This window comes from Ochotona curzoniae, unplaced genomic scaffold (assembly GCF_017591425.1).
Source record: "Ochotona curzoniae isolate NIBS_2020 unplaced genomic scaffold, NIBS_Ocur_1.0 scaffold_4701, whole genome shotgun sequence".
NCBI classification, from domain to species: domain Eukaryota; kingdom Metazoa; phylum Chordata; class Mammalia; order Lagomorpha; family Ochotonidae; genus Ochotona; species Ochotona curzoniae.
The window spans coordinates 50,869,347-50,884,519 of NW_024467122.1; the positions used below are offsets into that span (position 1 = coordinate 50,869,347).

Genomic DNA, 15,173 nt, shown 5'->3' on the forward strand with positions numbered 1-15,173 from the left:
TGGAACTCTGTGCTTGTTATAAACTTTTATTCTTCAAGGGCTCAGCATGGTGGTCTAGTGGCTAAAGTTCTCACCTTTAATGTGCCAGGATCCCATGTGGGCACAGGTTCTTATCCCGGCATCCTTGTTTCCTATCCAGTTCCCTACTTGTGGCCTGAGAAAGCAGCTGAAGATGGCCCAAAGCCTTGGGACCCTGCACTTGCATGGGAGATCCAGAAGAGCTTCTGGCTCCTGGCTTTGGATTGGTACAGCTCCAGCTGTTGTGGTCACCTGGGGAGTGAGTCACTGGACGGAACATCTTTGTCTCTGTCTCTCCTCCTCTACATATATCTTACTTTGCAATAAAAATAAATAAATCTTTAAAAAAATAAATGAATTTTTACTTTAAATCAAAATCCCCAAACATAAGTCCCTTTTTTCCTTTTTAAATATACACATACATTTTATTTCAAAAAGCACAGGAACATTATACAAGTTTTAAATTTACATTTTTGCAATAAAAGATATCAATATATGCATTATTTGTATAACTTCATCATGGATGGAATTTGAATCAGTGGTATAAACATGTTGCAATCACTAAATATAATCATCATCACAGTGAACCAAAAATGCATAGTTACTATGAAATGACAAATGACCACTAAAAGGTGAACTCACAGCCCATATATCAACATAATAAATTAATTATACAGATATAAGTTTTTCTTCACTGTATCCTTAAAATTCCTGCCAGCCCCTCATCAAATATCAGAGAAACACAGTTTTGGAGCTGACTTGTTGAATCTGTTCCTTCATTTACTATGTTAAAGAAAATAAAGTGACTTGGATGCTTGTTTGTAAGTAAACGTTATAAGCATAATTGTTTGCAATGATGAAGGCAAACCACTGGGACATCTGAGTATGATGAGAAATCCCTTGGGCTTGGGCTTGATGCCGAGATTTAGGTCCACCTATGATGCAGAGATCTGAATCCATCTCAACAAAAGCAGAATTCAGCAAGAAATGGGTCCTTTGGCAGGTTATGTCTGGCTGCCCAGTGCTGGAAAAGTCCTTCTGGCACCTTGAGAATTTAACTCCAGGATTTATGAAGCAGATATAAAAAGATTTGACAGAAAGTCAGTTTATTTTGTTAAAACTGGGGCCACTCAGGGCAAATCTCAGCTTCTCTTGCTGCTTATATTAGGCCAGACTTCCCAAGCCAACCGCCAGATAAATGACACAAGAAACAAAAGGAAATGTTCATATCATTTCAATTGGCAATTCTGATGAAGTAAATACTAAGTTTTCTGATCCTTGTGATGATTGTTACAAGTTCATCGAGCTGTATGTATTTCCTGATATCTTCTGAAGAGCAATTATTCAAGTAGAAACTCATGATTGTGATTCTGAGACTGACTCATGCCAAATCCTGATCACGAAATCCACTTTTTCTCTACATAAAAATATCACCCAAAAAACCCCACAAAAAACCAAACAACAAAACCCTAGCCCCAATGTGCATTCACCATTTAGCAAATGTATTTTCACTTGCTTGCCTTTGCTGAGCAAAAAGATAGGAAAATACTTACACATGTAAGACAGTAATAGCAAGTCAAAATAAGACAGTCTTAGTATCTTTCAGACATCTAATATTACCTCATAGACAACAGAAGCTAAAAATAGGTTTCAATTTATCTTCTGTCTTTTGCTTTATATCACAAGTTCTTGACGTATAAAAAAGTTAAAGCCAAGAACCAAGAAATGTGTGCACAAATTCAGGAGAGCTCTATATTTATAAACTAGACGGCTCAACCACAGCATGTTTATAACGAGGGTGTAGATTACTGGCCACAAGGCTGTTTTAAGCTGTTTATACTAGCCACACAACCAGAGTTTATGAAAAGGTTGCACATAGGACAAAATTCAAGGATTTGTCTTTTACAAAGTCATAGGAAGTAGAATTGGCTTAAATTTGATTGATTTAATTTACAGTTGTCATGCTCTGTTCATTGGGAAAATTGTCTCATTTTCATTCTACAAAGAGTTTGCATCAGAATCCTAACAGGTTTCTAAGAGTCAGATAGGGTTGGTGCCATAACTAAGATGCAAAATATTATTGTAGAAATTTGCTATTGGGAAATGGAAAGTGAATAATAGAAGCAGTATCCTAATTCCTCTTGGGATCTACAAGGGGAAAAAAAAGACAAAACCAAAAAAGCCCCAAACCAAAAAACAACACTTTCTGGACTGGCTGAAATTACATACAATTTGTCCATCTAGCTTAATTTGTGGCTAAAACAGTAGGTGGATCAATAGGGGTATTTGTTAAAACAAGTTTATATTTTGTAAGTCTTCCTCAAATGAACTCTGTGCATGTTTTCTGTAATTTTTCTCTTACTGTAAGGAAGACTACCACAGATCATTGCTCTTGTCAGGGATCCAACGGCAGCTCGACTAAACTTGCGGGAACAAACGCCAGACACAAACTTGTTGTCCACAGCTTGCTTGATGTGACTTCATTCACAAGGTGGATGAAATGAAATGGGACAGATTATGAAGGGAAACAAACTTCCTGGAAATACTAGCAGAATCAGACTCTTGAGGGTGAACAAGCATCTTTTTAGTGTTCTAGAACATAAAATAGATTAATGTAGGTCTTCTTTCCCTTGAAGTATACATTTGCTAATCAAAAACAATGCTCCATTAAGGAATATTTTATTGATGTACGTGAATCTGGACATGGAGCACAAAACCCTCCAATACTTCCCCGGCCCTTAGAAAGGTCTCCGTAATTTTGAATCAGTCTTTTTTCTGAAGCCATTCGTGATTGTCTTGAGGCAGAGTTGGAGCTCACAGCAACTGCCAGTTGAATCCAAATAACATCTGATTAGTTTCCTGGCTCCTGGCAATCTCTTCTATAATGCAGTGCTGTTGCCAGACCAAATGGAGCTTCCGATACCTCTCGCGAGATAAATGAAGAGGGTTGCCTCTCCTTTACAGGGGAAAAAAGCAAAATAAGACAAGCAAGCTTGAATCAAATAATTGTCATGACCTTATGGTCTAAATTAGTATGCAATCTGGAAAAGTTCCTAGAACCGGGAAAAAGAGTGTAACAGGGGATAGCTTTCCTTCTCCATTGGTCACTCAGAGCTTGACAGGTTATTCAGGTAATGAGGCAGAAATCCACTGGTTGCTTATTCAGAAAATAGGTCACAAAGCCCACCCACAGATACTATGAGACCTTATTTAAATAGTCAGTGCAGTTTGTAACTTGAAGCAGCACTATTTTCTTTTAGCCTACATGGGGCTGTATTTTTTGCTTGTTTTTTGCCCTTTAGAATTTATACAGCTTCAATTTATGATCTTTACACAGTATAGATTATGTCTGAGACCTAACACTAAACCCTCACAAATATTTGGTTATAATTGTCCTTATGAATCAACAAACTTGCTGGTGATTAGCAGACATTTAAAGAAAGTAAGGTCACTGCCATTCTTGAGTTGCAGTTTGACTAACTTTTGGCGTTTGTCAACAAAGTGTGATTTCATCTCATGAAGCATTCAAATGTCTCGGCTGATTGGAAAAATCTTCAAACAGCCTAACTAATTTTACAGCTCTGCTTCTGTGTCCCTTTCTGGACCAATTCAAATTATCCTGTCAGTTTTGCTTTTCCTTTTGGTCCAACACTTAAAGGTAGGTCAAATGTTATCACAACAACAACAACAAATTTCTGTATGATCGATGCAGAGATCTTGAGTCCTACCTAAGGAATCTATTCATTATATCAGCAACATGTTAAAATAACAAAATTTTAGTTGCATGAAAAGAAACAGTTTATTTTAACAGGATCAAATCCTTATTTAAACGTACTTTGTGTACCATTGCTAATGTGATCTACCTTCTTTTTCTCAAAAGCAATGAGTAGGGTTCCAGTTCCTACTACTGGAATAAGGAACAAAAAGAATCCTGAACATTTTGTTAATGCTCAGAAGTCACAAAGCCACTAATAGCCACTAACATAAACCTTCAGTACAGCAATAGGAACAATGAAAGCTCACTCTAAACCAAACTCTTTCAGTGGACACTATAAATTCTTTCGTAGACTCACTGCCAAACTTAATTAATTCTGAAGAAAGGTTTTATAAAAATATTCAAAAATTAGGATGGTGTCTTTAAAGTTTTACAAAAGCATTCAAAATTTATACAGGAAGAAAATTTTTGCCTTTAAAGAAATTTCTACCATTCATATACACTATCATGACTAATATGTAATTAATAATAGAATGGAAACTTCCAATTAAAGAAAAAAAAAATCTTACTTCAGGCCAGGGTCTGTTTCTCCGTATTCATCCAAGTAAGGGGCTGGATAGGCACAGCCTCTGGCTTTACCTTCAACCAGGACCACTCTGCATTCTCTGATTCTGAAGGAAAGAACACAACACAGAGAAAATATGGTTTTTACAAAAAGTTTACTATTCTTTCTTTTTTTTTTTAAAGATTTATTTTTATTATTTTTTCATTGGAAAGGCGGATATACAGAGAGGAGAGACAGAGAGGAAGATCTTCCGTCCGATGATTCACTCCTCAAGTGAGCGCAATGGGCCGATACTATGCCGATCCGAAGCCAGGAGCCTCTTCTGGGTCTCCCACGTGGGTGCAGGTTCCCAAAGCTTTGGGCCGTCCTCGACTGCTTTCCCAGGCCACAGGCAGGGAGCTGGAAGGGAAGCGGGGCTGCCGGGATTAGAACCGGCGCACATATGGGATCCCGGGCGTGCAAGGCGAGGACCTTTAACCACTGTGCCACCGCGCCGGGCCCTACTATTCTTTCTTATTTGAACAGCTGAACAAGGGATACAAGGCAAGTGGGAAATGCCTTCCATTCATTAACCTACTTGTTCACTCTCTGAATGCCTGCAAGCTGAGACTGGTCCAGGAACTCCATCTGAGTCTCTTATTTGGATGGTAGGGATCAAAGTACTGGAGCAATCATCTGCTGCCTCCCAGGGTGCACATTAATAGAAAGTTAGATTTCAAGCAGAGCTGGGACTCGGTCTCAGGCAATCAAATATGGGATGTGGTGTGCTAAGCTGTAGCTTAATCTTTTACACCAGGAATTATGATTAAATGTATGATAAATGTATGATAAGCACTGTAGTACAGTTATTCTAGAGAAAAGCCATGGCCTATATCTGCTAGGGATTTAGTGCAGAGATAATGTAAACATAGACAAACAGATGAAAAAGAGTTTTGTCTAAATAAAAGAGCAAACGATGTTGCATTGTTGCTGATGTAGGAAAATGCAATCAGTAATACTGACTCACTTTAGGAAAATGCAGACTCCTGCTCCACAGTGAAGTGCGTGAAAAATGCAAGCTCCGACTTCTTCCCCATTCACAATTTCTTGGCAGCAAATATTCTGAGAACACAGGATGGCCCCACAGAAAAGACAGAGGACGGGGTGCTTTCGTTCGTCATCTGCAGACCGTGGGCACCTCAAAAGGGAAGGAAATATTCAGAATGGCAGAAAAACAGAACACGATAAACCAGCAAATAATGAAGCACGTTTTTCACTACTTGCTCCTTTCCAGCAACAAAAACTCTCAAAATAGAATGAAACACTTAATTAGACGATTCCTCTTTAATACTTCTCCCTGAGGAAATAAACAAAAAACTGCAATCCTTCACAGTAAGAAAATCTATTATTAAATATAAGGCATCCTGATAATTCTCACAAAGTCTGACAATTAGATTCCTTAACACTGAGACTCCTCTATGGAATCTTTCCTTAAAAATGTCATTTATATATTTGAGGGGTACAAAGAGTAGGAGAAATGACGGACACAGCTCTATCTGCAAGTTTATTCCCCAGACACCTGCAATGTCTGGATGTGGGCCAGGTCAAAACTGGGAGGAAGGAACCCAACCCAGATCTCCCACACATGTGGCAGAAATCTTCCCAAGGTGCACATCAGCAGGAATCTGGAATTGGGAGAAGAAATGGACTTGACTCCAGGCATTCCAATATGGTGCCTGGGCTTACCAATTAGTGTCTTAACTGATGCACCAAACACCTGCTTTTATCAGGCTTCTGTGGTAGAAATGGAGCCTTAATAGTAAGAGAATCAGTGAATTTATAAGCAGCTGCAATCTTTGAAAACATCTAGTTATTAAAAAATAAATAGATGTATTTGCATGGCAGAATGGAAGAGAGAGGGAGAGGGATATAGATAGCTGGAGAGAAATTGTCCACTCACTGGCTCACTCATCAAATAGACAAAACAGCCATTCCTGGGGCCAGGCTGGAGCCAGAAGTCAGTAACTCCATCTGGGTCTTTCACGTGGATAGCAGGGGCCCAAGCACTTGGGCCAGGTGCATTAGCAAGGATTTGGAATGCAAATGGAGGAGTCAGGACTAAAACAAGCACCCATATGGGATGCTGGCATTGCAAGTGGGAGCTTAACCCAGCAAGCCATAATACTAGCCTCTATCTAGCTAACTTTCTGACTCAACCATTCCTTTAATTGGCTGACTAGCCAGAGAGTTAAAACATTCAAGTCAATTCAGCCTGGTAACAGGCCGCAGTGTGGGTTACTAAAGCTCCTGCTAACTCCAGGGATTAATGCAATCAACTACTAGTGTTACAATTATTGAAGTCTTACACAGGCTGTAATTTTCAGACTGCTCAGATTCTTGTCTTTTAACTACAAGTAACTGCAAATTGCGTGTCACTATTATCAATTGGATTTTCTGTTGGTGACGTGACACCATTTGAATGTCCACAGTATATAAATATATCAAAAGAAGTTTTGCTTTATTATTCTCAAGACAAAGTACATTATGATTCAAGTATGAAATATTCATACTGCAATGGCTGAAGCAGACATGAATGACAGTTCTCCAACAACACTTCATCAGTGATCATTGGTTCTATGCTATTTAAACAGCATACATTACATTAAAACAAGGTAAATGTGATAAAATTTTCAACTTTATAGTACATTATTTTATCAGATAAAATCACATTTAATCCTGTTTCTATTCCTCTCTCTATATATCTAACTTTGCAATAAAAAAAATCTTGAAAAAATCACGTTTAAGCTTGTGCTCTTCTCTTACAAAAGTAATGAACAGGTATTGTGCATATCGAGTATTTTGTAATTAATTTTGTGTGTATCATCAATCTTTGGTATCATGTATTTCTTTTTCCAGTTAAAGTGATTTGCAAAAACAGATATAAAAATAAAATGAGAACCACTGTTTTTATTTTCTTAAAATTTGTAACCACTGCATTTTTTTTCTTACAACCATGAGATATTGTAGAATTGTAAAAGTTAGGATTGCTTTTCTTTTTCTTTTTAAAAATTTAATTTGGAGGGCAGAATTGTGCAGATAAATCTTCTATCTGCTGGTTTACTCCCCAGATGGCCAGAAAAGACAGGGCTATGTCAAGTTGAAGCCAGGAGGATGAAACTTCACCTGGGTCTCCCAAATGAGTGGTAGAGCCACCACCTATGCCTTTCCCAGATTTTTTAGCAGGGAGCTGGATCAGAGGTAGAACAGCCTGGACTCTAATTATCACCCAAATGGGATGCCACAGTTGTAGGTGGCAGCTTAGCCCATGGTGCCACAAGGCCAGCCCATTTTCTTCCCTCAATTTTTAAAATTTATTTGACAGACAGGCAGAGGCAGGGACATGGCACGGGCAGGGAAAGGGGCAGAGGGAGAGAGGAAGAGGAAGGACAAGCAACAGAAAATAAGCACTCTCCCATTTGATAGCCCATTCTCCCAATGCCAACAATAGTCTGACCACCAGAATTCCAAAATTCAATGTGGGTCTCTCATACAGGAAACAGGGACCCCATCACTTGAGCCATTCCCTACCAGTCCCCAAGGTGTTTGTATCAGTAGGATATGGGCAGCAGAAGCAGAGTGGAGACTGTATCAGTTGGGACCACATCAGGAATTCTGATATGGTTCACATGTGTCTGCATCCTAACCACAGCCCTAGATGCCTGCTCCTTACACACTGTGACCGATGTGGGAGAGGACATGGGTCCGGAAAAGTCTAAAGGTGTATACTCTTCTCTCCAGGATGCAGGCATGGCCCGAGTCACAGTGCTACTGTCCTACTGGCTTCTATGAGTATAAAGGGCTTCCACACAAGATTTAATTTGAAATCAGAGTTCCTAGGGCTTAAGGAAAACAACGGATGGAGGACAGGGAGATCCAGGAACCAGCCACTCTAACAAAACAATGAGTTGACAGGAATCATTTAAAGCAACAATTTAGAAACTCTCAGCCTAGATGAACACTTGCTGCATCCAGGAAAGGGAGTGATAAAGGAGGGAGTTGGCAAATTCTGGTGATTTTTGGCATTCTATGTGCCAGCACCCAGCCTCTGTCCCAGCCCTAAGAGGCAGATACAGACGTAGTGGCTCATTTTCCTGATGTGGTTTGCTTGTGTCAGTATGGGCAACAGGGATCCTGTCCTCCAATAACTGGGGTTATAAATTTAGATTTGTCTGGTAGTTCACACAGGGACTAACAAGAATGTGCAGGAATCGGATGCTTCACACATTGCACTGCTGGCAGGAATATATAATGACACAGCCACTGTGAAAAAAGGTTGGTTGATAGTTCCTCCAACAGTGACACAGAATTATCTGGTGACCCAATAATTCCACCCTTAGATGTACATCCAAAATAAATGAAAACAAAACTTCATAAATAATTGTACATCAATGTGAATAGCTGCACTATTCACAATAGTGAAAGCCCCTTCTCATGGCTAGAGCAGAATTACACTGTGGGATATCCTTCCAATAGGGCATTAGCTAACCCAAAAAAGAACAAAGTACTGACACATGCTGCACTCTGGATAAACCTCAGACTAAAGAAAGCCAGACACAAAAGATCACTGACTGTAGGATATCTTTTATATATCCAAAAAAGGCAAATCCAGAGAGGAAAACAGACTATTAGTTACCAATGAAAGAACACAGGGGATGATTATTAGTACGAGGCGTTTGGGGTGACCAAAAAAAAGGTTGTCAAACTAGAGACATGGTTGTTACAATTTGTGTGACACACATACAATCTGTGAACTAAATTAAAACATTATAATGATTAATTGTATGTTATTTAAGTTTCACATCAGTTTAAAAAGTTTGACAGTCACCGTTAGAGAGGATGTTCAGTTGTTACCTTTGAAAAGCTTTATTAGTGGTATTGTTTATATACTATAAGCTCAAACAGGCACACACACACACACACATACGGAGTTTCTCTTCTTACCTGAAATGAGAGGCTTGATTTAAGAGGCAGCTATAGTCATCAGGAAGCTCAATCAAACTGTTTCTTTTTCTAGGGTACCTAGAAATATAATTTAAAAGGCAATTTTATTTATGAGTCAATAAGCCTAGATCAAAAATTGGCCAAGATGATAGAATATCTTTAAAATAATCGAAAGATCAATAATTATAGTACAAACTAATTCCTACATTTGACTATATATGTGTGTATATATATATAAAAATATATATAAGATATATATGTGTATATATAAAGATATATATTTAAAGATTTATTGATTTTAATTGGAAAGGCAGTTTTACAGACAGAAGCAAAGACAGAGACAAAGAACTTCCATCCACTGGTTCACTGTCTAAATGACTGCAACAGCTGAAATTGAGCTGATCTTGAAGCCAAGAACCGAGACCAGGAGCTCCTTCTGGGTCTCCCACATGGCTGCAGGGTCCCAAGGCTTTGGGCTGTCCTCTACTGCTTTCCCGGGCCACAAGCAGGGAGCTGGATGGGAAGTGGAGCAGCCAGGAAACAGACTGGTATCCATCCATATGGGATGCCTGCACTTGGAGGTAGAGGACTAGCTAATTGAGTCATTGGACCATAGCACCCTCCATCTCCCAACTGACTGTATTAATCTACATTTATCAAGTTAGAATTACAAATTTTTCATTGGCTGGTTACCTTCCCAACTTAACTTCCAGTATTTCTAACACTTAACTGTTCTGGCTTGATTTCTATACTCTCTAAAAAGGTGACACAAAATAGTGGCTAAAATTCAGCTTTTAAAGTCAGACAAGCTAATTACAAATCTTTTTTTTTTGACACTTGATAAATCTCTGAACTTAATCTGTTACTGTATCCTTGCATATATACTAGGGTTCAATAGGCACACCATCAATGTATTAATAGATCTACAGGGGGTAAAAAGAGAAATATTATATTAAATGAACTTATCAACTAAAAGTTTCATACTGACTTAAAAAAATGGTAAACTGAGTAATATAAACAAGGAAATTTTAAAAAGATTTACTTATTTTTATTGAAAGTCAGATTTACAGAGAATGAGACACAAAGATCTTCCATCTACTCTGGCCTAATGAACAGAGCTGCTCCAAAGCCAGGAGCCAGGAGCTCTTCTGAGTCTCCCACACAGGTGTAGGGTCCCAACACTGTGGGCCATCCTCTCTTGCTTTCCCAGCCACAAGCAGGGAGCTGGCGGGGAAGCAGAGCTGCTGAGACTCAAACCGGAGCCCATATGGGATCCTGGCATGTGCAAGGCGAGGACTTTAGCCACTAGGCTATTGTACCAGGCACATCTCTTTCAATTTCTATTGCGCTAATGTATATCCCATATATCATTACACTGTATGTTATGTCTTGGGTTTCATGTTAATCAGTAAAGCATAGATTACCATGACCAAAAGTTTGTACGTATTAACTCCTTTAAGTCTGCCATTATTTCAGTACCATGCTGGGGAAATAGAAAGCACACATCGACTTGAAATCCAGGAAAAACTGAGACTCCAGAGACAAAAGTATGTCTCGTATCTTAAACTTTTCTGTCCTCCCAAGTTCTAAGATCTTTCTTTTCCTGGTGATGTGACTAACACTGAGCACCAGAGCGGAACTATGACTTCTAAATCAGCGAAGCCGGTGATGACGGAAAGCGCTCTATGGGCTTCCTCAGTGTCGGGAAAGGTAACGTAGAGCAGTGAGTTGAAATGAGGTTGAGGACTGACAGAAGATGGCAAGACAGGGGGGCAAATGTACACTGCCTCACAATTTTGCTTTATCCACAGAAAAATTTTACTAATGTGCGTATTTATAGGTAAGCATCAGTTTCTCTGCTTGGTTATTGATGCAGTTCAATCTGAATCTAAAGAAGCCCTGCATAATACAAACCAGGCTGAAAGAATACCGTCCTCAGCCTTGCTGAACTTACTGTTTGGTGGTGCAGAGTACTAGTAGCTACACATATAGACACGTGCACAGGGGGATACAGATTTGAAAAAGGCCTCACAGTGGAGGCTGCATTTGCATTGATACCTGAAGAATTAAAACATTTTTTGCTGTTGTTAAGAAAAGATAAGTTCATTTATTTGAAAGACTGGCAGAGCAGCAGGGAAAGAAGATATATACACACATGTACAGAGAGAGAGCCACAGAGGAAGAGAGAGAGAGAGAAAAAATGTCTTGCACCTGCTGGTTCACCCCTCAGGGCTAGGACAGACTGACGCCGGGAACTCCATTTGAATCTCCCTTGTGGTTGGCAGGAACCCAAGCTTCTGCCATGAAGTGATACCTACCAGGCACATCAGCAGGAATCTAACTTGGAAGCAGAGTAACCGGACCTCAAATGGACATTCTGATACGAGACACTGCCATCACAAGTGGTAGCTCCACCAGCTACACCACAACACCGGTTCCAAAAAACAGACTTTGACAGAACCATAATATGTCAAAATTGGAACTGTCAGGAAGGGCTGAAGACTAGTTTCTGGGTAGTCCAGACATACAGGCGTGAAAGGAAAGCAGGAGAGAGTTTTAGTTACATCTTTGGCCTCTAAAGAAAAAGGGGTTTCTACAAACAGTATAAACTACTCCCCTCTGATTTTAACATATCAGCAGCTTCAAGATATTGTCTCCTGCCTTGTCTTTCGACGGCAAACACCAGCTTAGTGAAGATTCTCTCAGAACAAGCCAGTGGCTTCTAATAATTTAAGAGGGAAAGGATAGCTAGTTTAAGAATTCTATGAAAAATTTGATTTCTGGGGAAGACCTAGCAAAAGATGTAGGAAGCAATGTACTGAGAAAGAACAGGCAGCCTAGACAGGACTGAGCAGCTAACCACACCATGCGGATGGAGGAAAACATCAAACAGTAAAACCAACCTGATCACAGTGTTTTTCTGCTTCAAATGGTTTAGTAAGGCGGGATCTGCACACCACCTATATGTAGAGTCAAGAGAAGATGCAAGTGGGATTAACACAACTTCAGCATAACTTTCAACAAGTCCTTGTCTCCAGTTCTTTCTTTCCTTTTGTGTTCATCCAATATTCATTTGCTCTTAACATCTTGCTACTTTTTTCTTATTTTTTTCAAATTTATTTTATTTATTATTTGAAAATCAGTACAAAAAGAAAAGGAGTAGATTGAGAGAGAGACAGATAGAGAGAGAGAGAGAGAGAGAGAGATCTTCTATCTGTTAGTTTATACCCTAAAGGGCTATGAACAGCTGGGGCTGGGCCAGGCCAAAATCAGCAGTCCAAAACTCCATCTAGGTCTCCTATGTGAGTTGCAGGAACCCCAGTATTTGCAACACATTCGACTGCTTTCTCAGGTGCATTAGCAGGGAGCTGGATCAGAAGTGAGACAATTAGGATTTCATGAACAGGATTTCATGAAGCAGGTGGTGGCTTAACCAGCTGTTTCATGACACTTACACTCTTACTGTATTTTTTTCCTCTCTTTTTAAAAAAAGAGTTTTTGCAATCAAGCCTTATTAGAAAAACAGAATTTATTGTAAGTATTTCAATAAGAGCATTTTTCCTTTAAGTTCATTAACTTATTTTTTATTTACTTGGTGACAGAGATCTCCCATCTACTGGTTAACTCCCCAAATGCCTATTGGGTGAACTTCAAGCAAGGTCTCCCAAAGGGGTTGGTAGGGATTTTGTTTTTTTGAACTATTACTTGCTGTCTCCCAGGGTTCATATTAATAGGAAGCTGGAATACAGAGGATATTCAGGCGTTCATCCTGGACACTCCAATAAGGAATGTGGGTGTCCCAGGTGGTCTTTTATCCACCACACCAAACATCTGCCTCCAAACTTTAATTAAACTACATCGTAAGTCCAAAATTCAAGTACTCCAGGAATATAAAAGTATAATTAGAACAACCTTCTGTGTTGATGTTCATCAGAACACACAATGTTGATTTTTTAATAATTCATTTGGGTAATACTAGAACTCAGAATACCACATGAGAAGTAAAGGAGGCAAAGAAAAAAAGCTAAGAGATAAGAAGGATGACAGGAGAAAGAGGCTGCCACAAGTCCTGTCTGTGGTATCGAAAAAATGAACATGGATTAAAGAAAAATGAGAAAAACAAGGAGACTAAACAGAACCATGAGGGACATAAAGCAAGAGTAACAGTGGAAAGTGATTATAGAACTGATGGAAAATTATACAGGGAAACAGGATTGGGAGGCTGGAGGTTAGGAGACTTAACACTACTGAATAAGAAGGCCAGTGAGAAACAGGGAAAATTCTTCTGAAAAGACAAACTTTCCTCTGGGAAATTTCACTGCTACATCCTTCATCTGCCAAATGACTTCTCCCTTATCCCCAATTACCTGCCTAAGATGTATGCTGCCAAATGAGATCCCACTGGGTGATTTTGATACTGAACTGCGATTTATATCAGCTAGTCACAGGCCTCCTCCCCGACCTCTGACTTAAAGCTGGAATGAAATATGAGAAACGCTTGTATGCTTTCCATGGTAGACAAGCAGCAACTGCTTACTGCTGCCAGTCTTCCCCTCTCCTAACCTGAAGTATGCAAATTAGGATTCTCCTCTACTTTGGCTATCCCTTTAAATAATGCCAGTAATCCTAACATCTTAGAAAAGAATTGTTAACTTAGACTTTTCAAACAAGATAGGAGCCCAACAATGACATATTTTGCCCCCATAGTACCTCTGCAGCAAAGGCCTTATAGTATCCCAGTATTCTTGGAAAAGTAGGAACAAATTTGTGGGTAAAGACAGATAATTACAGAGTGCAGTGTATTCTTCTTCTGCAGAATCTGTAAGAGAAAGAAAAATATATTCAGTAAGCATACTATTCTACCTGGTCAATATGTCAATAGAATTGTTTCATTGTTATGCTTGCTATCCTATATAAAGAAACTACAGTTGGTACTTGATAAAATTGTGGGAGGAAAACAAGCCACAGAGATCCTTCTGGAAGACAAATCTGGTTGATTCACTCTCCTGATGAGATGACTGCCATGTCTAACCACCACATTTAGTGTAAAATGCGTTACCCTAAGTGAGCTGCATTTGATTGCCTCCAGGATCAACCACCTGCTTTCTTCTTCTGTCTGTTCATTAGGTTTTAGCCACTTCATGTCTTCACTGTTATATTTCTTTTTTTAAAAGATTTATCTTATTTTTAATTGAAAGACAGTTACAGAGAGGAGAGACAGAAATAGAGAGAGAGAGCTTCCATCAGTTGCTTTACTCCCAAATAGCTCCAGTGGTAAGAGCTGAGCAGATCTGAGGCAGGGAGCCAGAAGCCCCTCTGGGTCTTCCACATGGGTACAGGGGCCAAGGACTTAGGCAATCCTGTGCTGCTCCCCAAGCCACAAGCAGGGAGCTGGATCAGAAGTATAGCAGCCGGAACATGAACTGATGCCTATATGGGATGCTAACCCTAGAGGTGGAGATACTATTCCAAGGCATGGGCCGTTCACTCTTCTTTACTTATGCCAAATTATGCTATTGTATTTACTATTCCTTCCTTTTAGAAATACTCTTCTGCCAACTGCCTGTGCAGCATGACCTTATTTGTGCAGCTCTCTGTTGAATGTCTCCTCACATAGAAGCCTTCCATGACTACATGCCAAAGAGTTCCCTATTCTCCAGCACTCTCTATTCACATGTTCTGCTCTACTGCTCTTTGTAGCATTTTTCACCACTTCACCTACAGTATAGAAACTTTTCTGTTTACTTATATTTGGAAGACATTCACTGCCACAGTATACCATCTAGGAAATGAATAAACAAGAGTTTTGTGGATGTGCCAATATCAGATCTGTACCAGTCAGTAAGATAGTAGCATCCTATGGAGTTATTATTATTATTATCATTTTAAAGATTT

General features: G+C 39.4%; 1 protein-coding gene across 3 annotated transcripts in view; it reads right to left on the reverse strand.

Annotated features, from left to right (window-relative positions):
* Nucleotides 1-1,987: 1,987 nt before the first annotated feature.
* Nucleotides 1,988-15,173, reverse strand: part of UBR1 (ubiquitin protein ligase E3 component n-recognin 1) — a 120,259-nt gene continuing 107,073 nt past the window's right edge. For all 3 annotated transcript variants that reach the window (XM_040969905.1, XM_040969904.1, XM_040969906.1), the window contains 6 exons: nt 13,989-14,097; nt 12,182-12,238; nt 9,279-9,356; nt 5,305-5,475; nt 4,303-4,404; nt 1,988-2,974 (listed from right to left, as the gene is read on the reverse strand). In XM_040969905.1, the coding sequence (XP_040825839.1) occupies nt 2,833-2,974; nt 4,303-4,404; nt 5,305-5,475; nt 9,279-9,356; nt 12,182-12,238; nt 13,989-14,097 (659 nt within the window). In that variant the 3' untranslated portion in view covers nt 1,988-2,832. The remainder of the gene's footprint in view (nt 2,975-4,302; nt 4,405-5,304; nt 5,476-9,278; nt 9,357-12,181; nt 12,239-13,988; nt 14,098-15,173) is intronic.